Source organism: Halictus rubicundus, chromosome 1, assembly GCF_050948215.1.
Source record: "Halictus rubicundus isolate RS-2024b chromosome 1, iyHalRubi1_principal, whole genome shotgun sequence".
Taxonomy (NCBI): Eukaryota; Metazoa; Arthropoda; class Insecta; order Hymenoptera; family Halictidae; genus Halictus; species Halictus rubicundus.
The window spans coordinates 16,896,303-16,922,978 of NC_135149.1; the positions used below are offsets into that span (position 1 = coordinate 16,896,303).

General features: G+C 47.0%; 1 protein-coding gene and 1 long non-coding RNA gene across 2 annotated transcripts; one reads left to right on the top strand and one right to left on the bottom strand.

The window, feature by feature from the left end:
- Window positions 1-19,283: 19,283 nt before the first annotated feature.
- Window positions 19,284-21,615, bottom strand: LOC143355530 (uncharacterized). The gene is made up of 3 exons (XR_013082517.1): window positions 21,506-21,615; window positions 19,663-19,733; window positions 19,284-19,422 (listed from the first exon to the last, which is right to left on the bottom strand). It is a non-coding gene; the product is annotated as an uncharacterized LOC143355530 (long non-coding RNA).
- On the top strand, window positions 19,361-25,053 carry LOC143355525 (uncharacterized). The gene is made up of 2 exons (XM_076790401.1): window positions 19,361-19,481; window positions 23,711-25,053. Exon 2 carries the CDS (start codon window positions 23,725-23,727, stop codon window positions 24,025-24,027), a length of 303 nt encoding a protein of 100 aa, XP_076646516.1. The 5' UTR covers window positions 19,361-19,481; window positions 23,711-23,724; the 3' UTR covers window positions 24,028-25,053.
- Window positions 25,054-26,676: the final 1,623 nt, after the last annotated feature.

The following is a 26,676-nucleotide window of genomic DNA, read 5'->3' on the forward strand; positions in this document are numbered from 1 at the left end:
TCCGAGGAGGATGTCCTCCACGCTCACCCCCCCCGTCCCCCTCCAGGGTGTCTTTGAATTCGAGTCGCGGGAAACACTATGTGATAGTAGACACGACACTGTTATTATAGTTTTCGATGGAGTTCTCCGTTCGAGCGGATCAATAAGAAAAAAAAAGCGGAATGAAGTAATGGGATTCTAGAGGAGAGAGAGAGAGAGAGAGAGAGAGAGAGAGAGAGAGAGAGAGAGAGAGAGAGAGAGAGGGAGAGAGAAAAGAGGAGGAGGAAATGAACGTGTTAGAGCGTCGAGGCCGACAAATTTAATTTTTCTACTGAGGTTATAAAGAAAGAGAGATTTATATAACGATATATATTATATATAAATATATGTATACATGGACGGACGTCGCGCTACGTGTAAATAGTTAAGCTGATCGGGTCGAGCAACGGGATTCGGATATACTCCTTGCTTAGAACGCGTTCTTTATTTAACTGAAACAGGAAATATTGAAAAGGAAAGACAAGCAAAAAAAAAAAAAAAGAAAACAAAATAGAAAGCTACGTTCCCCCGTTTATTTTTATAGTTATACTCGCGAGGGGTGGTTCATGGCCGCCTGGCTACAGGTGTCGCGGAGAGAGAGAGAGACGTCGCAGTACAAACCTGAAGAATAAATCATAAGTTCAAACGTGTCCTAAGTTAGAGCCCAAAAAAAGAAATCGAGCCGCTAGGTCTCCCCATTCTTCTCACCCTATATCCCCTATTCCGTTAGGTTTAATGCATTCTCTTCTCTGTTTCCCTTCGTCCTTTCCCCCTTTCGTCCTGTGGTGCGAGCAGCAGGAATAGCGATTCCGATCGCGCTGGAAATCCGTCGTTTTTTAATCGCCTCGTGGAAAATCGTTTTTAATTTCTTATTCGTTTTGCGTTATGTTGGTCACCGAATTAATCGTCGACGAGACTGGCTGCGCCGCTTCTCCATCGAGACGCGCGGAATTGTGATAAAGAGTTTCCTCTTAGAGCGTTTTCACGGTGTCCTATTTCCACCGTCCAGTTGACATGCGAATATTGGCCTGTTACCGTCCCGTATACCTAATACTAGGATTTTATCTTGCGATTCATTATTTTAGCACATACATTGACAAAATATATCGGACAAAATCTATATATGTAAATTCGATCTTCTCCCTTTTACAAGACGACGCATACCAATCGCTTTTAACGATAGGTAGTAGACTCGGTGTTAATCGTATACACAGTGTCCTTTTGGAATTATTTTCGTTTTGATCCTTGAAACTGGCCGCAACGCTCGCGAAACCATCGACGAATTCCAAAAGGACACGAGGTGAAAGTTTTAAATTTCTGATTCGGCCAGCATTGATTTGTCAATCGAACAGTGGGAATTCGGGGACCGTGGGAACGCCGTTGATGTTTGACTGCTGGTAAAATTGTGGCAGAGAGATCGATACAGCATCATCGAGCGTAGGATATAGTAGCATCGACGAGGAGAATGTGTCGCCTATCCGTAGAATGTAAATAAAAAAATCCTTTCGATCGGGCATAGACGCGTGCACGCGCTTCTCTGTACATATGTACGTAAGGAACACGTCTTTTATATCAGGATTTGTCGACACCGGCGTGAGCATCGCGCGCATAATACCCGCACATACATAACGCAATATAATCATATACCGTCTCTGTTCGTTTTTTTTTTCTATTTTTTTTTAATCGCTAACATCGTCGTTCCTCATTTTACTACTTTTGTTATATCGGGTTTCATCGAGCGAGGGGAGGGACACGCAAGCGAGTCTCGAAAACGGTGGGGGCCCCGTGTTGTACACGTGGCTTCACTTTGTTTTCCTCTTCCGATCCGTGTCGCTAATTATTAATCGGAATCGGGCAAATTCTATACGATACGTTTCCGAACGGGGCAGAAGAGATTTGTTTCGCATTATAATTACTCTCACCACGATTATTATTAATGTTCTTATTATAATTGATACACGAATCACCATTATGATTATTGCTATTATTACTGCTATTATCATTATTATTTATGAATAAAATGTTTCTTTTGTACGCTGAGAGAGAGCGGCCCCCCTCCAACAAAACAAACCCAGACCCCCCGCCCCCTCTGATCGACCCCACCTGGACACGCTCATCTTGCACGGGAAAGGTGTTGTGCACGAGGAGAAGTGTGCACACACATACACACAAGAGAAAGAGAGAGAAAGAGAAAGAGAGCGAGAGAGAGAGAGAGAGAGAGGGAGGGAGGGAGAGGAGGTTACAAACACTACGACAGAGGTGAGCGCGGTGAGCACCGCTCGTTAACCTTCGCCTGCGGTGATTACGCAACCTGCCGTGCCGCGACGCGCGCCGCCCGGTGGTTTTTGCATTTTCTTTTTCTGCGTTCCGTTCCATTCCGTTCCGTTTCGCTCCGTGTTCCGTCCCGTTCTCGAGCCGCCGCGCAATGCAGACACCTCCGTTGCACCGCGTGCGCTTCCGGTCGACCCACTTACTCCACCCGTGATACCTCTGCCCCGTGATATTGCACTCTGTTGTACAAGCGCCCCAGACCCCGTGACACGCATACGCTCGGCCGAGGTGCCGTCTCGCCTCGTCTCGCCTCGCCTCGCCTCGCCACGTAACGCCTCGACTCGCCTCAACCTCGCCACATCTCGCCTCGCTTCGCCTCGGCCCCGAAGTCAATGGGTGCGCGTTTCACGCTCCGAAGCACCCGAGGGTCAGCCACCGTCGAGAATGCGCCGTTACACCGGCAGAACCTTCAAACCTCCTTCCTCCTCTTCGCTGAGGAACCTTCGGCCTCCTGCGACCTCCCAGCGACTCTCCGGGACGCAGAAACACTACCGCGGTTACTGGATAACTGTCCCCCGTTGAAGGCCTAGACACAGCTATTGCAATTCTGAGATATTTGACAAGATAGGCCTACGTTCTGCTTCTTAGTCTAGGATTCTAGAGATGGGGGTGAAATACGACAGTTATCCCGGAATTGCTGTACTCTCCCTGCTTCGGGGACCTCTCCCTTGTTTTCATCAGGAAGGTGACTCTCGAGCCTTTGTATTAATTCTGAAATGATTTTGCTACCTTTCGATTCGGCAATTCTTGGGTAACTATCTCTGGTTGGGACCTATAGACGAGGGAAGGGGTTGTTCGAAAACGATTTTGCTGCCTTTAACAATAGCAATTCTTGGATAACTGTACCAGGTTTAGGGTCTATAAACACGTTTGTCACAACTCTGATGAGCCTAACTAGATTGTCGTCGAATGATTCAGGGCCTACGTTTGATTTCTTGATAGATGGGGGTGGGTCTTACAGGATTCTTGGGGTGGGGATGAAGAGAAACAGTTATCCGGGAATTACTGTACCTTCTCCTCTTCAAGAACCTACCGTGTATTAAGAACGCAATTCTCGACTGTCTCGAGGCTTTCTGATCGAAATCTAGTCGAAAAGTGCCAAGCTACGCGATCATCCCCTATAAGATTGTCCGCTATTAAATCCCTGTATCTCGTGTAGGCAAACAAAATTCATAAGCGATTTTATAACCTCATTTATAATTTCTTGGATAGTACCTATATCATTGCAATATTAATATATCGCATTGTATAAAACTATTAAAAGCTCGTGCCAGAATAATTCAGTCTAGGCGTTACACGTTCTCAAAGTATTGAAATACCAAAACAGTCAGTATTATGAAACAGCAAGGGAATTTTAGTGACATTAATGATCTTACCAATGAAAACCAATAAAATAACTGTGCGTTAAGGGGTGAATGGAGCATCGTGGCCCAAGGCGCTGGTACCACTGTTCTCCTCGAGCAGCGCGATCGCTTGGCACTTGGACGTCGGACACGTTGACTCCAGAGAGTCTTTACAATCCCGAGAACGAATCGGCATTTGGCTACCTCTGGAATCAACGTGCCGAGACCGGATGCAGACTAGCGTCCCGCGAATAGCCTCGGAGAATGTTAGCGCGTCCTCGACCGTTCTCGCGACTCTTCGAAGGATTAGAAGGACTCGTCCGCCTCGAGACTGGTCGAGAAACCCGACGGTGTGACCTCCGTCGGCGACGACGATCGCCGATCGTTGCGTAACCCACGGCCAATGACAAACCAGAGCCCCGAGCCACCTTTCTCTCTGCGATCGGAAACCCCGGTGAAACAGATCGGAGAACCTCGACTGACAAAAACAGAGACACGAAAGTCAGAACTAAACAATTCGAGTGGCCGCAACTAATGCACGTGTTCTCTCGTGGTTCGGGGGTTGTTGAGAGGAGCCAGAGAACAACATAAAGCTGCCACCACGGGCGATCGGCGGCCCCCTCTCGACGCATGTGTCTCCTTTTGCCCGCCCCACCCTTCAACACCCCTATCACTTTAATCACACCTCGATCATATACACATACACGCACACACGCACACACGCACACAAACACACACACACACTCACGCACACGCACAGACGTCGATCCTCTCTCGCATCCTAACCGGCCACTTTCACCTTTGTACCGATCATACAATTCCCACACGCCTTGTTAACGAGGAGTTACCTCGACTCACAGAACCATACTCACCATCACCAACCAACACCCCCCCCCCCCCGAACCACACTCACTCTGGCCCTGCGTATCGAAGAACACCATCAGCGTAAACACTAATCTTGTCCAGTGATATTAATGGCAGTCGTATCTTTGTTCTTGTTTGTTCCCGGTCCCGCTCGCTCGGCTATACGTTCGGCTCTGGTTCGTCATTGTTCTGTGTGTACCTACCCGCTACCTTCACGAACACGGATTTGCGCTGGGGGTCCATCCACAAACGTGGCTCTCCGTGTGCCTCCTCCTACGCCACAAATATTGGTTCGTAACGGAAAATATCTTTTCTTTTTAATTGGGTGTCGATACTTTAATAACGGACATATACATATATATATATACATGTATATATTGGTGCTTGGTCTCTCGCTCTCATTCTCTCTCTCTCTCTCTCTCTCTCTCTCTCTCTCTCTCTCTCTCTGTCTCTCTGTCTCTGTCTCTGTCTCTGTCTCGGTCTCTATATAAAATCTAATCACCTTGCGATCTTCGTATATATTTTGATTCGCTGTTTCTGCTTCTAAACATTTTGCCACCTAACTCTCTCGCTCTCTCTCTCTCTCTCTCTCTCTCTCTCTCTCTCTCTCTCTCTCTCTCTTTCGTTCGTGATTTTTCTTCTCTTCCTCTTTTTTCTCTCTCTCTCTCTCTCTTTCTCTCTATCTATCTATCTATCTAACTATCTGTCGCTCTCTCTAACCTTCGCATATTTATTTAACGTTATTACCCGTAAACGAATCGCGTCCGTCTAACGAAATCGTGTTTCGCGAAATTTAAACGGTAAAACAGTCGGTCAACCGTCCGCGATACTCGCGATGCGACTGTCGCATTCTATGCACGGCAGTTTGCTGCCGCAGGGGGTGTTCACCTGCGACGTATGCGGCAAGAGCCTCTCGACGAAGCTCACCCTGAAACGGCACAAAGAGCAGCAGCACTTCCAGCCGTTGAACAGCTCCGTGTGCTTGGTCTGCCACAAGACGTTCAGGACGTTGAACAGCCTGAACAATCACAAGAGCATCTACCACCGTAAACAGAAATAGAGCCGGTTATCGTCGCGTGAGGCTCGCGCGTCGTGCCGAGGAACGCTGTGAGAAACCAAGAGCTTCGAAATAGGGGGCGAGGAACAGGAAGGAAGGAAGAAAGGACGAAACGGAGAGGAAGGCAGGCAGGAATGAAGATAGAAAGAACGAACGAACGAGGAGAGAAGGAAAAGAAAAAACGGTGCCAATGGACGCGACGGGACACGGGTGGAACGGCCGACACGTCGACAGCATGTCCGCGTTCGAAAAATGGGGGAAGGTTTCGCGCGCGTCTGTGTTCTTCTCATTTCTCTTTTTTTTTTTTGTTCGTTGTTCGCCCGAGGGAGTTGTTGCGTTTGTTGTCGCCCCTTGTGTTGGTCGTTGAACAAAAAAAAAAAAAAAAACGGGAGAGGGTTCCGCGCGGATACGGAATTGTTGTTACATTGTTAGTTATTAGCGACGCTCCGTCGACGGTTTCCATGGGACCAGTTGCTGTAAACCAAGACTTCTCTCGCGTCGGTGTAGCTTTTTTGAATCGCGTCGATTTGGGCCAAGGGTTAGAATAGCCGGCGCGCATGCTGTCCACGATGCCGGGAGAGAGAGGAGGGCCCGAAGGTGCAACGAAGGAGAGAGAGAGGGAGAGGAGAGGAGAGAAAACGCACACCGTCCGAAAGGATATAATATTATAGGGAGCGTGTGTGGACGATCGAGAGGGCTGGCGCGGATAGACGGGGAAAGATTGAAAATCAGTGCTTCCAAACACACGATGGACGCGCGTGGCGATATTCTTTTGTTGTTGAACCGGCATATGTATCTCGTTGCGTTCTCACTACCGGAACCCGAGGAACGAGCCCCGCCGACGGTCGTTCTTCGAGATTTCGCGAACCTGCCCGCGAAAGTGTCTCTTCGCGAGACTGCGAGAAGAACGAGAGGGAGAAAACGATATTCCAGACTTGTCCCGTCCGCAGCTCGAAGTCCGATCGGCTGCCCAGAGTTTCACGAACGCGTCACGAGACCCCTCGTTTGCCACCGAATGCACCCGCGATCATCACCAACGCGCCACCGACAACACCGTCAAACCCCCTTCGCGATCTCTATTTACTCGCGGAGACACACGCGATCGCGACGGCCAAGCCGCATAGCTATTTTCGTCTACTTTTATACCGCAATCCTCTCGGTCTTTCTACGATACTCACGAGACAATTCGACGGTAGAATTTTCGACGAATCGCTCGAAGCTTCGGAGCTCGAGCCGCTGGCCTTCCCTCCTTAGCGTCGCATCGTCGCCAGGACGATACCGACGCTATCAAATAGCGGTTCCCTATTGGCCGGGTGTAGAGAAGAATACAGTGTTCCCTCTACAGCGTCCCGCAAGTGGGCGGTACAGCGAGATAGCGGAGAGGCGGTACCCGACGTGGGCGTGGCTTCGTGGCCCTCGATTTGAAATCCAGGCGGTAATACTATGAGGTTATATTTGCTGTAGAGGGAATGCTGTGCTACAGCGAGGATATCAGACGGAGATCTCTGAGCGGGCGTGGTTTCGTGGCCCCTAAATTTAAATATCATGTATCATAGAATTCTATGCTACAGCGGGGATAATAGTCAGAGATCTCCGAGTGGTCGTGGTTCCGCTGGACCTGCAAAGTGTGCTAAAGTAAAGTTAAAGGTGTGACGCTAAGGAGGGAAACCGTGCTCGCAGAGCTCGACTGTTTCGCTTCCCGGAAGGACTATTCCCGAGCGGATCCGCGATCGAATCGCGCACCGGTTCGTCGGCGGCGCGTTGCTGACGGTGGCGCCCGGTGGTTGGCTTCGTACCGACGGTGGGCGTGGCCCGAGGGAACGCGGGAGTTTCGAATTCTCTGGCGAGCTCTCCAGAAGCTCGTAAACACGTCCGTTCGCGCGCGAATATTCGCCGCGTTCCCTTACTGCCGCCGGCCGCGCGGCGACACCACTCTTCTTTCTGTAGCGACAGATACGGCTTAACTCGCAGGCTATACACGGTAGGTTAGGCTTATGTATTTCGACATGGAGGAAATGGAGGAGGTTATATGTTAGCGAACGGGAAAGAAAGAAAGAAAGAAAAAAAAATGAATAATACTTCCAGGTGTCCGAGACACCATCGTCCACACTAACTTTAGGCGGGAACGTGTCCGAATACATGTTTCGACAAGACTGTAAAACGAATATTGAATTAACCAAGAAAGACTCGAGAATCTTTTAATTGTTTCGATGTTCGAGGGGGGGGGGGGTACCGGGGGTCGGGGGGAGGGTTTTGCCGAGGGAGAAAAGAAAGCAAGCGATGAGAGCGCCGGGGGTGGGACGGGTTGGGGGGTTTCACTGAAAAGTACACGCGCGCGATAGCAGCAAAAGGGGGGTTGGGTGGGGAACAGGGGTGTTCTTCTTCCGTCGCGGATCGATAACGATCGATAAACACACGACGGTACGTGGGCTGTAAAAAGTGGTAGATAAAAGTTACGAAATGTTACGTTAACGGGTCGGGGGCTCCCGCGACATAACGGAGGGGCGGGGCGGGGCGGGATCGGGAATGAGTGAGAAAGTAGGAGGGGGTACGCGGGGGCGGACCGATCGATCCCTCCGGGAGGCGACTCCGTTATCGTTTCGCGACGGACCGTGAGAAAGGACGTACATTGATATAATATAATATAATATATACGTATATATTTTATCTTAATATATTCATTCCATATTAAATGCTTTAGCGGGGGTACCTTGCACACAGACACATATTCATTTTCAATGGTATACCGGGCTTTACGTAAAGTACCTTATCTTATTATTATGATTACCTTTTTCTTCTTCTTCTTCTCCTTCTTCTTCTTTTTTTTTATCATGATTATTATCACACTATTATTTCTTATTATCGCTGCTACTCTACGTTTCATCGCTACGAATCGATTCTTCTGCACGAACGATTTCCAACGAGACGCGCGTGCTTTCGATGATCATTCGGTTGCAGTTGCGTAGGTATGTCCTTTCGAGGCACTTCTCGACGAAGACACTTTTCCACACAGGACAAATCATCGAACGACCTAACAGTTGCGTGTGTATCTTCTCGATTCCGTTCGCTTGTTCACGGTTACTCTGTTATTATTTTCGTTCGGTTTCCACACCTGTCGTCACCGCGTTAATTAACCCGTCCCTCCTTTCGGGCTCGATCGTCGTTCTCGGAAAAAAGAAGTCTGACTTTTCGCACAATACTCGAGCAGGGGAGGAAAGCTGAAAAGGAAGAAGACGCTTGTCCGATCCTCCAGCGGCCTTGACGCGCTCATTTCCATACACGCGCACGCACATGCACGCACATGCACGCAAACTCATGCAACGTGCGCACACACGGTCCTCCATTCTTCGCCGGTTATTCGCGCCTAACCGCGCGCGTACCGCCACCGCTTTCTTACTCGCGCTTTCTTGTGTTTTCTTTCTGCCGGCCGTAATCGCGACGGCGACAACGAGACGCAAAGGGGGGACGGATACGAACCGGTGACGACATCCAACGTTTCACGGGAAGTCCGTTCGAGAGGCGGGCGGAAACCGCGCTCGGTTTTCTGACGACTCCGCCGAGCGCAGAGGAGAAACACGGTCCACTAACACAGACAGGTTACTTATATTAACTAAACGATAATAGCCATATATACATATAACCGACTACATAGCATATACCTATATTTTAGTAGAACTTTGATAAGCCACCGGCCGAGGACTTCCTGATGGTCGCGGGTCGTTGGACGACCTGGACGAGACCCGATTCCATTCTTCTTCGCCCTTGTTACATTGTTTCTTCTGATTATACGCAATTTGCAACGGTTCCATGATGCTCGGTGCATCGTCTGATTGATGTTAACTGCACTTTGAGGTGGCTGACCTAGCGAGACCATAGGTTAGAGGTCCTTGAGGACGGCAGTTAGAGTCGATGAGCATTTGCAACATTTTTGTGGCACTCGGAGTGTCTCCTTTTCCACAATCGTCAAAAGATCTCTTAAGTGTTTGACCCTCTTGTACAATAATTTACTAAGAATGCCAGTGAGACCACAGCCAAGAGATTCTTCTAAGACATAGAACCAGCTAGCAGCTGCAAGCATTGTCTCGAGCAAAATGTTTGTGGCACTGAGAGTGCCCGCTTTTCTACAATCGTGAAAAGGTCTCTTCAGGGTTTGACCTTTTTGTACAATAATCCAGTAACAACGCCAGAGAGACCACAGCCGAGAGATTCTTCGAAGAGTCAGTATCAGCTAGGAATTGCAATTGTTTTGAGAATTCGCAACATTTTGTGGTGGCCAATTTAATACATCAGCGATCAAAGTGTTCCTTGTCCTGTGTGCGGATAGAACCAAGATTCTTTGGAAGACGAAGCCAAGGAATTCGACCATTAAAAATTTCTAAAATTTTGAAGAAGGTCAATGTAGAAAACTTGATGCAATAGTTGAATCGTCCCTTGTCTAGAGTCAGAGCTGAGATCCTTCGGAAGACGAAGCGAAGGAATTCGACTATTAAAATTTTCTAACATTTTGAAGAGGACAGTATAGAGAACTTGACCCAGTTAGCTAAGGCGTCCCTTGTTGAGAATAAGAACTGAGATGCCTGGCAAGACGAAGCCTCGTGGACTTGAGCATTGAACATTTGCGGAATTGTGTTTAGGTGAATTTGGCGAATCGTTTTTTTTTTTTTTGCTACGATAGCGATGTTTGCCAACCGCCGGACCCAAACCTTTATCTACGGCCTCGACGGGTTTACTGACACCACTGTATCGTTATCTTGTCGTGTGTACGTCGTCTAGAACGTATCAGCTTGCCGTCAGGAAGGCTTCGAAGCTCCCCGAACGATAAACATATAGACAGACTAGGTCCCGTCGTGCGTCGACATTCGTAGAAGATTGATCGCAAAGTAATTCGCGGAGCACACACAGGACACACACGATGATATATATATACATATATTGCAGCGTGTACACCCGAGAACAACCCGTACACTGCGCATCCATTGTACAAACGGTAAACTCAGCCAGGCAGACGGACCCCGTTCATACACACACGCAGGGATACGCACATAGAGTACATGTATACGTACATATAATATACAGAAAGAGAGAAAGGGAGAGAGATAGAGAGAGAGAGAGACACGTATATACACACAGGACTGAGAGACACGCACACACACAGCCATGCAACCTCGATATAGAAAATATTTGACCGGCGCATACGAAAGTGTTGTTTCGAGAGAGCGGCGTCATCGAACTTGTCTTCCGCTTTCTATTTTATTCGATCGAATCAAATATTTGCCGTGCAACGAGGGGCGAAAATTATACAAAGAGTGTACACAGGTTTTTTTTTTAATTCTCTTTTTAATACTCTCGTCCCCGAAAAAAATAATTGTACAAACCTCGGAATTTCGGTACGAATCAAAACAAATAGCGGGAGTGAAATAGAGACGAAGAGGACGGGATTTGATGTTTTAATTGGTGCAATTTCCGGCACGGTCGTTTTATTTATTGTGCAATGGCGTTATCACGGTTCACCGATGCTAGCCGCGTCTGTTTTTCACGTTTTATTGGCCCGGTTTTACCCGTGCAGAGTTCTCGTATTCGCCGGTCGGATTCGGTTATCGACGTTGATATAGCACACGTTGACACGATCAGACACACACACACGCACACACACACACACACACACACCTGTACATCGTTTAGATAGGCTATGATAATTTAAATTAGGTTGTACTATTCGGTTCAAGTGGTCCGCGTCGCTCGTACTTTTTCGAACATACTTCCGCGAGGAAAAATCGGTTGTTGCACCTTCTTTCGTGGACTCGAGCGAGCGATTCGCGTCTGTCCCGTTAGAATCTCGATCGACACGGACTATGAGAGACAGAGAGAATGAGCGTACGTGTGCGTATGCATGGTTGTGTGAATGAGACCGAGCGACGAGGGATCGTTTAGCAGAATTTTCTTTAGCGCTCGAAGACTATGCTCGACGCCGAACATTATCACGCGAATAAAATACCGAGTGGGGATGAAAAGGAACGTTGCCGGAAATAAGAGTGTTTCTTTGTTCGGTCGGGAAGAGGAAACGAAGAGGAACGAAGCTTTAAATTACGGGAGAACGTGAGAGAGAGAGAGAGAGAGAGAGAGAGAGAAAGTATGTGCGAAAATGTGCGAGAATGTGGTAGAAAAGAGAGAATGAGGGAGAGAGTAACGAAACACAGTTTTATAGTAGTCAGGACTGGTGAAAGAACTGATATTGATAATATTTAAACTAGTAGATTTATTCAAAGAAATTGATTTGTGACTACTGTAAAAATGGCCAAATATTGCGGAATATATATTCGCCCTCCGATCCGCGGTCGGGCGCTATTATTACGAGAATAATAAATTATTAATGAAATTAATATAAATTGAATGAAATATTTAACTGCAAATTATATATTAGTAGAGGTTTATATTCGAGTATCCTTTTTGTTTTAACTTCGTTCGTTTATCTTCTTTTTAATTTCGCCTTACGTTGTATCCTAGGTACGGTAGGCTCGCGCGCGTCAAATGTCCAAGCAATTCATACCTAATCGAATGCCAAAATCAGCCGAGGTCGGCAGATCGGAAATTCTTTCGAAATGAGATTTTTTAAGAATTGTATTTTACCTGAAGGTAGCTCGAAAATATTCTTTCGAACAAGCCTGAAAGTTGTAGAACCATATTCCTGAAAATATCTAAATTGTTTTCATGAATGAAATTGCTGTGACTAAACGGCAAGCTTTATGCATCGATGGCAAAAACAATTTAATTGAAATTACACCTTTTGCATTTCTTGGATGATTTGTCTCTTTGACTTCTGAAGGAATTACGTACGTCGTTGCGTACCTCCTCGTGGCAATAAAATTATGATCGTATGAACTCGGAGATTTGACGCGCGCCCACCTAACGGCGACGATGATCGCGACTTCGCGATATTTTTGTAGGAATGATGTTAAAAACGCCGTTCTCGGAGAGTTCGCGCTCTGTAGTTGGCCTTGCGAGATTCGCGAATTCGCTGGCGACAAAGGGGGAAAAGTAGAGAGTGAGAGAGTGAGAGAAAGAGAGAGAGGGACAGAGTGAGAGAGAGAGAGAGTGAGAGAGAGCGACGGTGCTTCCTTTACCGATCTTAACGATTGGCCAGTGCAAAATACGAAAATCCGTTCGAAGGATCCGGCTTCGAGCAATTTTTCCGAAAGACTGAATCGTTGAATTTTTCGCGAGCTTAGTGTCGTAGGCGGATGGCAGGCAGCGAAGTGTTCATGGACGGGGTGGAAACTGTCGAAGTTGGTTAAAAATGTGAAAAAGTGGGGAGGGGTAAAAACGAAGGCTTGAGACGCGCGTACCTGATTGCAATTTAATTAGTTAGCCCGCCGCCATCCGCGACACTGTTCGCCGTCAGACTGAATTGGACTGATTAATTAATCTATTCTCTTTTTTTTTCTTCTATTATACGTTTTTATTTTTGTTCTACCCTATATATGTGTGTCTTTTTTTTTTCTTTTTTGTTTCCAATCGTTCTAATTAGTCGACTTTACATTGGACTGATCTTCGAACTTTCGTTTCTTTGGACTGATGTTACCAAACGACTCGCGCGATTAAAAGTATATCTAATTTCTAAGTTTGTAAACACGGTTGGTGGGAAAGCATTTCGCGCGAACGCGACGAAATTGGCAGGGCACCGCAGGGATTTGAACCGCCTGAGAAATAAGGGGGGAATATGAGAAAGAAAAAGGGAGAGAGAGAGAGAGAGAGAGTGTGTGTGTGTGAGCTTAGAGGGACAGAGAGAAAGGAGAGAAAGAAGGGAGGGAAACTGAAATCTTGTGACAAACGTGTGTGTATAGTTCCGTTGAAGCAGGATATTAGGACTATTACGTTCGTTGGTAGAGCGCACGTGTTCTATTTCCATCACTTTGTTCTGTTTGTTTTTAAGTACGCTATATCCGGCATTGTCCGCGTTTTCTTCGTTTGCTTCTCGTTTATTGTTTTCCTTGTTCTTTTCTTTATTCATTTTTCGTTTCTTTTTTGTAATTTCGTTCACTACACGATAGGCTTTTAGCGCGCACACATACACGCACACAAGTACATTAACGATACTGTTTAATTTTTCTACGGTCAGGGGTAAGAGGTGTATAATCCATAGTTACGTACACTCATACACACGCAGAGAGAGAGAGAGAGAAAGAGAGAGAGAGAAAGCGAGAAAGAGAGAGAGCGAGAGAGTGGAAGAGGGGGAGTGAAGGAATGATAGAAAGAAAGGAGGAAAGACACCACACGCCGGACAGACGGATTCCGAGATTCGTCTCTTCGCATCCGATTAATTTTTTCTTTCTCGTAATTATTAATCCGTAGGCTTACGCGATAGGGACGATAGGGATATCTTCATGTACGGTTGTTGTCTCTATTATCTCTGTGTTTCTCATACGTTTTCTTCGTTTAACCGTTCGTTTAACCGGAAGAGAGAGAGAGAGAGAGGGAGAGAGAGAGAGAGAAAGAGTGAGAGAGAGAGAGAAAGAGAGAGAGAAAGGGAGAGAGAGAGCGAAACTCATTTATTTACAAGTGCAGACGGGAGGGAAACAGCTATCTTAATAATGTAAGCCGTAATTCCGTTTTAATTAAACCCCGTACGATATAGAGTTAAATTAGCGATCACCCACGGATACTGAGCAGACATACCACACCATCGACGATTTAATAATCATTACCTGTGCGAGAAAACGAAACGATATCGCGATACCGATGAATAGAATTATTTTGTGATTCCGAGTTTGGGAGCAGGGGATAGCAAGAGAGAAAGAGAGAGAGAGAGAGACCGAGAGAGAGACAGACACAGAGAGAGAGAGAGAGAGAGAGAGAGAGAGAGAGAGAGAGAGAATGAGAGTAAGTGTGAGAGAGAACGAGGAGAAATAAAAACAAAGCGAAGCAGCGAGAGCGAGAAAAAAGAGAGAAAGGAACAGAAAGAAAGTGAGAGAGAGAGAGAAAGAGAGAGAGAGATAGAGAGCAAAACGAGCTTATTCGAAATTCGTCAGATATGTAAAAATTGTATTGAGGAAATAAACGAAAAGAAAACCGGCGCCATCGGCTAGAGACATCTCGATACGTGTCCGAGGATTATGGAAAAATGGAGAAAAGTCTGAATTCATTTCTTTTTTGGGTCGGTAACGACTCCGTGCCGGGTACAAATCGTTTTTTCAAGCTTTTTCAGCGAGTATGTCGAGCGTTACCGTGCTTACTTATTATTTGTTATCTGCCAAGGTGTTCTGGTTATAATATATATTTATTGACGACTATTATTATTAATATTATTACGATTATATAGTAATTATTTTTATTTTTAAGCAATGTCAAATGCATCTTAATATATTTTCACCCCATTTTTATATATATATATAAAAATATATATATACATAGATATATATATATATATAATACGAAGAAAAATGTACTATTTGGTTTAATAACGCTTCGCATTCTTTTATTTTCGTCGGACGATCAGAACCTATCACATCCTCGAAAGAAAACTATGCGAAATCGCGAGCAGACAGGTGACTCGGAAAATTCGGCGTTTTTATGCTCAATGGAAAATCTCGGCTATCCGAACTCTTCAAATTAAACAGGGAACATCGATAGGAAGAGCTCAGACAATTTTTACGTTCGACTACTTTCCGGTTCTTCGGGGGCGAAAACATCCCCTAAAGATTAATACACATTTTCCTGTATATCTTGGAAATCATTTAGGTCATCTCATAAATACGAATTCTCTTTGATACTTCTGGAAGATGAAATCGCTATCGATGATCTTCCATGTTTCTCCATTTGACAAAATCGTATGTAGAAGATTAATGATTGTTATTTCAACTTTCAGAAATATCAAAGAAAATTTGCAGTTTCGTTTCCAAGGTGCACGGAAAAATGGTGAAAAATTATCTGTTGCCTCTGTCCTCCGGGAATTAGCGAATTCGAAAAAGATCATTCGGGTAGCCGATTTTTCATTATCCTTTCTTTCAGTATATTTTCTGTTCTTAAAAAACAACCGAGTGCAGAAAAAAGCTTACCAGCCCTTGAGAAAGCACAGTCCTTTGCACAGGTCGCTTTGACGCTTGTTTCTTTCAGCTGGAAGGTAAGTTGCTCGTCGATCCGCTCGACGCGTGTTGTCGCTGTCAGGCGAGAGACACGGCTCATCTGGGCGATCATTCAATAAACATCGTGTGACGATCGCGGAGCGGATACGGTTACCGATCTCGTTTGATCCGTGCTTGCTTTCCAAGCGGAACGAGGCGCGCGTGGTCGCTCGGAGGCCGAAGTAAGAACGTTTCATCCCAGAAGAGCGGAATTTCTACCCACCCCCAAAAAAAAAAAATTTTTTAAAAATCGGGAGAAAATTCCTGGACGCGGGGTAATCGTCGGAATCGATTTCCCCCGGAAACCCACGGTGTGTGGAGAACAACACCGGAAGGACCACGAGATCGTGCGTGACTCAGAAAAGACTCCCGCGCCGGGAAACACACGAAAAAAAAAAAAAAAGAAAAAGAGAGAAAACGATTAAGCCGCCACGCCGCTCGCCAGGCTCACACGCATAATTACTACTACGTTCACCTCGAATCTGCATGCTTTAAGTGTCACCCAGAATGCTCAGTGTTTCCTTCTCGTCGTCTCCTTTATTTCTCTTCTACATTATACATACGTTTTATTTATCATTTTTTTTTTCTCGATTCGGTTCACTGTTATTTTGATTTCGTACGAAACTCCCCCGAACCGTCCGTCGTCGGCCGTCCCGACGGAGAAGAGATAAAGAGTCGGACGTTGCTCTATACGCTCTCCACCCCATCCCCCATATTATCCCATTTTCCACCCCCTCGTGCACCACTCGGATCGCGTCGAGCGGTCTGTCTCCCTTTTCTGCCAGAGAGTGTGTTTAAAAGAAAAAAAAAAGAAACGAATGTGTGCTTACGTGTGTGTGTGTATGTATACGACGAATACGACGATGTACATATAGAAAGAGAGCGGAGCAGATCATGCTCATCAGCGAGGAGGCTGGCCGCTTTCACGGTTCCTTTCGGACGTAGGAAGTTTAACGAGACACGGGAGGGGTTGGGGGGGGGGGGGCCGGCCGCCCGAGAAAAATTGGATAAAAAGCTTTTTTTCGAGCGAATAGAGTCCGCCGACTCCATTCTCGATGTAAACACAACGCGATCTGCGTGCGTGGGCGATAGAAACCGCGAGACGACGACGCGGCCGTCCGACTTTTTAATTTATTGTCAAATTAACGAGCTCGCACGGCCCGTCACAAATGAACCGCGTCGCGCGCCTCCTTATTGAGACCTCGGGCTCGTCCCTCCTCGCAACCTTTCTTCCCCATTTTCCAAACCTTTCTTCCACCGGAACCCAGCCCCGTGTTCTCCCGAGCGTTCTTTATTCGGATACGGCGACGACATTTGTATGAACGAGCCGCGCGCGGCAAACGCTCCGCCCGATTCTCTGCGCCCCATGTCTTAACCCCTTCTCAGCCTTTTGGTACCGCGGTCTCCGAAGAAAAGACTGGCATTGAAAGTTCTTACTTCGCTTCCCCGAACGGCGACCAGGCATCTCGAGATCGTCGAAGAGTTTCCAACGCGCGCGAACACACCACCCCCTCCTTTGCATCCCCCTTCCCCTCCCCCAACCCCACCGTTTCCCTTTTCTACGGCCGGTCTCGAGAGCACGGCCATCGAACGCGCACGCCGTTTTTTTTGAAACCGCGTTTGTTTCCCCGGGGCGAATGTTTTCAAATCGGAAGAATAGCGTGCAATACATACACACACACCCACCCGCGCGCACACACACACACAGAGCAATACAGTCGACCCCGGGGGTAAGATTCCATGAAAATGCACGTTCAGGCCGCGATCGCGACAGAGACTTCGATGAAAACACGCCAACGGACAGGCAAGGAGCGGCCTGTGTACGTCTCGAGCGAACCTTTGAATGATTTCAATGGCGTCACGTCTGCGATCGCGCGAGAAATCACGAAGAAAAGGATCCGGAGGAAGCGAATGCGCCTGGGGTTTTTCGTCGCGTGACTACGGACCAGTGGATTCGATAGGGATCACGAGACGAGGCCTCCTTTCGGACCTGCTACCTGTTGTGTCGACTTGTCGCGAGGATTAGGAGAATACCGGTTAATGAGACTATAGTACTTGGACGCTTGGAACGATTGGAAGATGATTTGCGAGTGTTACTGTGGGGTAGTCGCGGCGGTGGTATGTCTAGGGAGAGGTCTGGAGATCGTGTCGGTGGACGGGAGAAATTACTTAACAGCGTGGACAGTGTTTTGATTACAATGAATTCTCGATATGTGTCAACAACACGGGACTTGTCAGCGTCGTGTATCGTCGAGGAGACATACCCCTAGCCGTGTTATGTTTACACTCCTCGGCGTTCGAGGCCTCTCGAGCTTCGTGGCTCCTATAATTCCGCGACGTTTATCATTCAGGCCTTGGTGACAGATATAGAGAAATCACTGTAGTAGAAACAGACACCATTGGGGCGTTGCCATTTCCCTGGGTAAAAGAGTACCATTCCCTTGCCTATCAGCGATTCATTGCCCTTGTACACTATCCGAATAAGACGTCTTTGCCTGTGACAAGTACAGTGTTTACTCGATACATGTCCAAAACACGGGTCTAGCAACGGACATATATCGACCAGGAGAAACTATTCTTTGATCCACGCGACCTTACACTCCTCGGCGGCCGAGGTCTACAATAGCTTCTTGGACCCTTACGGGGTATACCCCGCGGCAGTGGGGATACTTATAGGACTTTTATCGGCTAGGCACTTGGGACATATATTGAGTAAACACTGTAGATTATGGATCGTTTTTGAAAACAGAAGTTGGTTAGAAGTTTATCCCCTCTTTCAAGAAATCGAACGGGTTTAGCTCTGGGTTTGCAAGGATCGAGAGATTCAGCTCTCCCGAATGCTTGCACGGCGAACGTAGCAGCCACGTTATCGTTTTATAATTCGTTTCTAGTATCCTCGCAACAATAATTGTACACGTGAATGCCGAGCAATTGATCTTGAGCGAATCGCAGACGTTCCGAATGCAATCAACGCTGTGCGCGTGTTCGAGTATTTTCGTGACTCAGCGACGGTGCGCGGTTCCACTGCCTGTAAAGTATTATAAATATCGCGTACAGCATCGAATCTCGTTTTCTAAATTTACTTTTACGATCTCGAGACCTCCACCTCGCCATAGACACGCCGCACTATTTTCAATGCATCGCTGTGGCACTCGTATTTCGCGTATCAAACCGTTGCAAACGTAGATAGACCGACGAATGAAAGAGACGGGGAGAAAGGAAACGACAGAGCGAGAGGATAGAGAGACTGTGAGAAGTGGATGTCAAGAGAGTGAGAGAGGGAGAGAAAGAGAGAGAGAGAGAGGGAGAGAGAGAGAGAGAGAGAGAGAGAGAGAGAGAGAGAGGGAGAAAGAGAGCGAGGGTTGGAATTATAAAAAGAAAGAGTTTATCGCTTGCGTCACCCTTTGATACTAGGGCTAGGGTATAAAGAAGTGTGGGGGTTGCAGCTGCACGAGGTGCATTGTTGTGTTTCAGTGCTCACCTCTATGACGGGGCTGACCTTGAACTCCCTGAACACCCAGTCAGCGAAGAAGCTGTTCCGCTGCCAGCTGTGCCACAAGGAGCTGTGCAGCAAAGCATCCTTGAAACGCCACGTTGCCGACAAGCACGCAGCGCGACAGGAGGAGTACAGATGCGTCATCTGCGAGCGGATATACTGCTCCCGTAACTCCCTGATGACCCATATATATACCTATCATAAGAGCAGACCCGGCGACATTGACATTAAGTTCTTTTGAAGGTTTAGATAAGGTAGGGCAACACGCAACAATCCTTCTGACAAACTGAGCCCGGCTCAACCGGACAAAAACGCGTCTGCCTTTTTCTCGCGCGTCTCTAACACCACTTCGTCTTCTTGATTAATTACTACCGATGCTTCCTAACACACACAAACACACATCTACATCAGTGTGCCCGGCTGAAATATACTCACGCGATCATTTCCTTAGGTACTCAATATCCAGCGTTGTGTGCTATCGAGCGGGTACATATCGTGATGATAATCTGTAAGAATTAAAGACTTCATTGACCTCTGTAAGGTCATCTGAAAGTCAAATACGAATCATCACTATGCGTTTCTCTTGATACCGTCATGCAACATTAGTTTGAAACGTTTCGTCGTGTTTTCGATACTGAAGGAAACGATCGCATGTATACACATTTCAGTCGGACATGTACTGTATACACAAGGTGTTCGACAACATCAAGGAGAGAATTCGAAGGATGATTCTTCAGTACAGCACAGGACAAAAGTCAAGAAAAATTGCGACGTCAGCTTCGTTTTTAAACACCCGATCCATCTCTTGCTCAACTTTAACACCTTAAAAGCAAAGCTGAAATTGCAATATGTTCGTCTTGTCGTACCACGAAGAATCACCCACAAAATGTTCCCCCACCTGTTGCCTCACACCCCGCGCACACATAGATCTATATATTCTCTCTTCTCTCTGTGTTGATTCTGCTCCTTCCACCTTGCTATCGCGGAAAAACCCTCTCTCTCTCTCTCTCTCTCTCCCTCTCTTTCTCGAGAGAGAGAGAGAGAGAGAGAGAGAGCTCGTCGTTGGAACGCCTCGCGGAGGTCGCGATCGCTTAATCGTAGCCTCGCAACGACCTCGGCTTCCTCGTCAACGGTGCCCTCCCTCTTCCGCTTTCCGGTATCTGACCCCTTCCTCTCTCTCTCTCTCTCTCTCTCTCTCTCTCTCTCTCTCTCTCTTTCTCTCTTTCTCTCTCTCTGCCCCCCCCCCAAGAAGAGTGTGCATGCCAGAGAAGAAACCGGTCCCGACGACTCCCACGTGTTCACGACCCTTGTTCCTCCTCTTCTTCTTATTCTTCTTCTTGTTCTTCACGGCACGGCGCACGGAGCTTTCGTTCCACCGTCCTCAAGTTCATTCCACCGTGCTCCGCCCGCGGAACCGCTTTTCCCTCCTCTTCCCCAGTCGTCCTTCGCTCGCGTCGGTACCGTACGATCGCCGATCGAGCTCTTCCGGTAGTCGCAGCTCCGTTATGCCACTCCTACTCCCTATCGTCCCCTCCGGCCCTCCGTGCCTCCTTAACGGCGTCGTCGTGCCGCCGAATCGGCCGATGAGCCGCCAACGAACCGATCTCGATCCTGAAACTGTGTCCAGGCGACGATTCATTTTCCGACTGTTGCTCTTTGCTAATCGGTTCTAGAACTATACTTTGCTCAAGGAGACGGGTCAGTACGGGCACACGAATAGTAGTCACACGAGCGCGACAGTAATTATATTCTGTCGGTGCAAAAGTTTATACAACAAATTTGTCTGACATAATAATGCTCTCGGACAGTTCGTCTCGACTAGAATCGACTGATTGTATTAAGTATAGTAAGAAATATTGCCTCGCGTCCTTGCTACGCAAATGCTGAAGAGACTGTAGGAGGCATTAGAAATTGTCTCGCTTTGCTTGGACACAGGGCATCACGGATCCTCGTTCTCCTTCCTCCAACTAACACCATCTTCTCGGTCTTGTTCTGTTTCTTTTTCGTTTCTGTGAAAAATCAAAATTCTGCCGCCTGCTCCTTCGTCCTCCTACGCTTCTCTCTTATATTCTTTGCGTTTTCGATGTTCGATGTTGTGTGCATGCTCATGTCTATCGTCGCTTGTCGAACGTACATCAGGCTTCCCGCGACTAACACGATCTCTGGATCATCTTTCTCGATGCATGACCGTAGAGTATATCGCGACGCGTCTCTTTCTCTCTCTCTCTCTCTCTCTCTCTCTCTCTCTCTCCTGTCTCTCTTTCGCTCTTTTACTTACACTCTGTCTTTCTTTCTCTCTTTCTCTAGCTTGCATCGTTTTGCATCTAGAGACGATCTCTCGTTGTCGCTCACGGAGAATTATCGCGGTTCGACCTTTCACCGGCGACTGCTAGTCTACCGTCGCATGACTGCAATCCCTTCTCATGCACGCCGCTTCGCTCGAGAATCGAAATCGCGTGCGATCTCGACACGTGCATCGACGCGACGCAGCCTATTGCACGTTTCTCCGCGAACTATTCCGGTTCGGGGACAGTTCTTGCACTATAATGTCTATGGTTAGGCTGGCAACTAAATTCACGACCTTTCGTTTTGCTAGAAACATGGCAGAAGATTATTGAATCGAATCAGGCACATTTCAATTGAGAATTTCTAATTCAGCACATTCGCTACCACGAGTAAAAAATGAAATAAAATTATAGAATAAATTTCAGTTATAATAGACGGAATAATATTCGGGGACTTTACCACTTTCTTCCGTTAAATTGTTTTACTATGAAGGAGAGAAACGGTGGTAGCGAACGTGTTAATAATTCTGCCGAAGAAAATGCGAAGGTCGCGAACCTGGTTTGCTAACTTAATAGAAATGAATCCGAGCTCGATAACATCGAATCGTTTTGCAAGTCGACACGGGTTAATTGACATCGACTGAATTGCCGGGTAGAACAAGCATACCGATTCAGAAATTGAGGAGAAAATAATTGAATCGAGCAAGAATTGTCCGCGGAACCGACAACTTCCGGTTACTGTTTCCTCGATCGATGAGATCTCGCGGCCGGATCTTCTTCCGAAACTGCTCTATGTACGACTGACTCCTCGCGGAACGTCTATGAACGCGGTCTGGCATGGTGGTTTTGGTCCTCTTCATCTCTACTCGCTCGACTAATAATTACAAGACTCTCTCGGCCCCGATTAACGACATTATACTACCTGTCCAGTCGCATGGGATCGTTTACGATTCAATCCGACACGCTCCGATGCACCGATCGATGAAACTTCGAAGGCTGACGCACCACAACAGTCTTTGGATCGATCCTAAGACAGGAGGGTTTGAAAGCCGAGGTCGTCCTCAATCGAAAAGGTCGGAGCCTCGATCGGGCCCGATCGAGGCGAATCACAGAGATCGAGACGAATCTAGCCGGTTGTTCCAACGACTTGCGAAATTCGACATCCCCCTTCCCTTTTCGGAGAAAAGATTTCTAGCGTTTTCGCGCGGGAACAGTCTCGGAGAAGCGCGGAGCGAAGATTGCCTTATCATTGTTCGTCAGGTGTGCAAATTAATTCGGTGCCACTTTACACGAAGCGCTTCGAGATTTTCTGTGAGAGGCTCTGTTGTTTCCACACGAGCTGCTTGGGGAGCATTTTTTGAAAATGAAAAGAAAATGCAAAATTAGATATTGGCAGCTGGAATCTCGAGCAGCGTCATCTTCATCTTAAAACACCAGTACGTGAAATGAGAAAGTTACCTAGGGTTAAAACATTGCAGTCTGGCAACATTGTAAGTAGACTGCGAATTTTATGCATTTATGATAACAGTGAATCAACTTTGAACCAGTGAAAATATTCGAATTTAATAATACTGTCTTATTAGTTTGGAATCATTCAAAAGACTAAGAAATAAATATGTAGCTCCTGTGTATTGCAATGGCCACAGACAATTTTTATTTTGCACTCAATCAGTTGCAATGAAGGCTGGAATCATTTTTCTATCGTTTCTTAACGAATAAATCAAAGAATTTTAAATACAAATTATATTATATTATATTTATATCATATAATTATATCATATTTTAAATACAAATTTTAAATTATAAATCAAAGAATTTTAAAGAGTCGTGCAATTAAGGGTTGAAGATGCCCAGGGGGTAGAAGACTGACAGTTGATTCTACTGTATCCTTTGGAGTGGTCATTAGAAAAATGCTCGAGGTTCAAAAATAGTTTGCAGAGGCTAAGGGTGAGTTCACAGGCACCGAATTAAATTTCTATAAATCCCGGATCAATGTAGTCAAGATGCACTTTGCTAACGTAGCTGAGGGCATAAAAGTGTGCACTGAAAATTTAAAGTGCATCATCATTGAATATTGTTATTGACATAAGGGTTAATAAGGAGGAAGTAGCTGAGGAGCTGCGAGACTGTTTTCGCGTTGGGAGGCTGACTGATTATTGCTTAGAGTTAAAAATCTGACGAATAACGGCGGTTTTCAGGTACGGGAAACGGGATGCATCCAGCACCGTCGACGCCTCCCTCTGCCATGTACCGGATGCCGACGCCGACGGCGGCTGGCGTGAACGAGTCACCGGAATGCCCGTTCTGCCGTCGCAACTATTCATGCTACTACTCCCTGAAGCGTCATTTCCAGGACAAGCACAAGAAGTCGGACACCCTGCACGTGTGCGAGTTCTGCAACCGCAGCTACAGCACCAAGAACTCGCTCACGACGCACAAGAGCATACAGCATCGGGGCTGCTCGGGCAGGCTGAAGAAGCTGCTCAAGGCCCAGATGCAGCAGCAGCCGCAATGAAAATGTCAGAACCGTCTTACAGTAACCCCGTTCCGGGCTCACGGAATCATCGTCCGCATTGTCTTCGTCATCCCCGACGTCTGGCCATCGTTTGCTTCGCCGCGGCTCGTCGTCATCGTCATCGTCATCGTCATCGTCGATCGTCGCTCGTCTGACCTCAAACGAGCCTCGATCCCCGACGAAACCGAAACCCGGCAGGTCCTCGGAACGATCGATTGGTCCTCCAAAATCCAACGTTCAGCTCCTCCGTCAGGAAATCGCGATCTACACCGTTGAATCGGTCGGTTCGCGATCGGAACCTCGAGCCAAGACTGCGATCAATCGAAAGAAACACGAGAGAATCGACTGAGACGCCGAGCCTGGAGCCGCGTTCCCATTAAACAACGAATCTTACGAAGAAGTCTGTTCACAAAATTGCGTCGCGTTCAGTGGGAACGCGGCTTGACGAGGTATTCGGCGAATCGAAGGCTCGAGAGAGCCGTGAATACATTCCACTGGTTTTATCGGGGTTTTGTACGCGATTTTAAGAAAGCTCCAGGGACTGGATCGCCGGGCTGCGATCGCGTCGATCCCAGAAATCGTGTCTGGGTGATCGGGGGACGAAGCTTGAGGAGCGATCGACTGCGAACGTTGAAGTAGGAAGAGATTGATCGAGTCTTGCCAAGGTGTCAACCGATCGATCGTGCTCCGACCGGTCCCAAGAATCATGTCAATTCACGCTGTCCTGCGGACAAGAGCGTAGGCAAGGTTCGTTTCAGAGGAGAATGGGTTTCGGAGTCACCTGACCGCGGTGGGAGAGAGGCAGGGGTGATTATGCGATCGGGAACCTAAGGTGCAGACATGTCACGCGTTTCTTGCACTTGCTATCGTGTCTTGGACATTGCTATTCGATCTGGGATCGCTGGGTTGCGAGAAGATAGCAGTGGTATGGTCGCAAGACTGTCTGAACGTTAGGGAATACTCTTGCTGGGCTGGCAGGACGATTGAGAGGAAAGATTGGTAATTAGGCGATTTATGTAAAGTGATTTGGAGGCTTCTCTTGACTTCGATAATTGTCTACTAGTCTAGGACATTGTTTTATTATCGATTTCTGTTATGGTAATTACTCGGTAATACTCTCCTGTGCTGTTTTACGTACTTGAACGTAGCAGTAGAATATCCTTTACAATGTCAGACGTCGTTGACGAGCTTTCAAAGCTCGAAACAAATTTTAATACAAAAAGTGGACAAGAATCGATCCCAGATCAGAACCTAAATGATAATTGTAAAATCGACATGGGAGAAACATTGCAACCAAAAGAGACACTGTTGGGAATTTCGGTTTTTCGTGACGCTTGTTCAAGATAAAAGTATTCTTTGTGCCTGTTGTGATCCGGAACCTTTGACAATAGTTTTGCACAGTTGCATTCGATTGCCAGTCGTGTTGCCAGCCCGATGGGACGTCGTAGAACCTTAGGCCTAAGTGAAAATTCAATTACCGATGCGAACGTGTGCTCAAATTTCGGGAACCGGGAACGGGAGAGAGTTGAGGAGGTTTCTAAGGCATAGGGGTGGACGGGGGTGGCGAAACGGGCCAGAAAGTAGTGTAGCTCACAGAGGGAGGAGCGTCGGGGGTGAAAAACGATGGGGAAGGATGGGGATAATAGGATGGTGGGGTTGGGAGGGGGCGTAGAAAAGTGCAAGTAGAAGTTATATGGGCTCTTACACGTGTACAGGTCCGTCGTGCGCGCAAATTACACAGACTATATTTTTAACTCTTTAAAAATAATATTTTGAGCTGTAAATATATATATATAAATATTACATATATTATATTCGTACGATATAATTGATAACGATGATATTCTCTTGTTCAGGTTTTATAAGTGGGGGAAAGAGAGAGAGAGAGAGAGGGAGAGCGCGAAAGGAAGAGAGAAACGAGAATGGGGGTGGAAAGAGCGTGTGTGGGGTCAACAAACCGGAAAGGAAAGAAAATCGAAGAAGCATATAAGTTCGACGTAGATAGACCACGCCGGGGGTGGGACAGCGGATCACGAGATTTTCCTGTTCCGGTACGGTTCGGATCGAGCGGATCGCGAAATGAGGAGGTTTAACGCATTCCCTGTTGGACCGTTTCTCGAGGTTCAATTATTAAAAAGTCTTTCGCGAATTTCACGAGCGAAACGATTGATTTTAAAGCGTGTCTAGACGACACTTATGTAGGAAATTAGGGCGGAGCGCACAAAGCGGCGGCGGGGAACGCGTTAATTGACGCGTCTCATTGGCGAATGTGCAATATTACGAGTAAGGGGTAAATTTCCAATTGTTTTCGTTCGATCAGGCCAAAGAAGCGCGGACGGTCGCTCCGATCTTTATCGGACGGGAACAACCTCGTTGCTCGCTGTTCTATTCTTTCGAATCTTGGACACATCCATGCTTAAACGAACGTACAAGGTAACAAAAGTAAAAAAGGCAACGGGAGGGAACGCCCTACGAAGTTGTTCATCGCACAACGTATTCAGGTTTAGAGCTCAGTGTAAAGAGAAACAAAGTTGATGCTTTATCGCGCGCACACATTACACACACGAGAGGGAGAGAGGGGCGGGGGACAGAAAAGGGGTAGAGTGGGGAATAGACAGAGAAGGAAAAGGAAACAAACGCCATTATTAA

Excerpts from the sequence above, each read along its gene's own strand:
- LOC143355525 (XM_076790401.1), top strand. The coding sequence starts at position 23,725 with ATGCATCCAGCACCGTCGACGCCTCCCTCTGCCATGTACCGGATGCCG.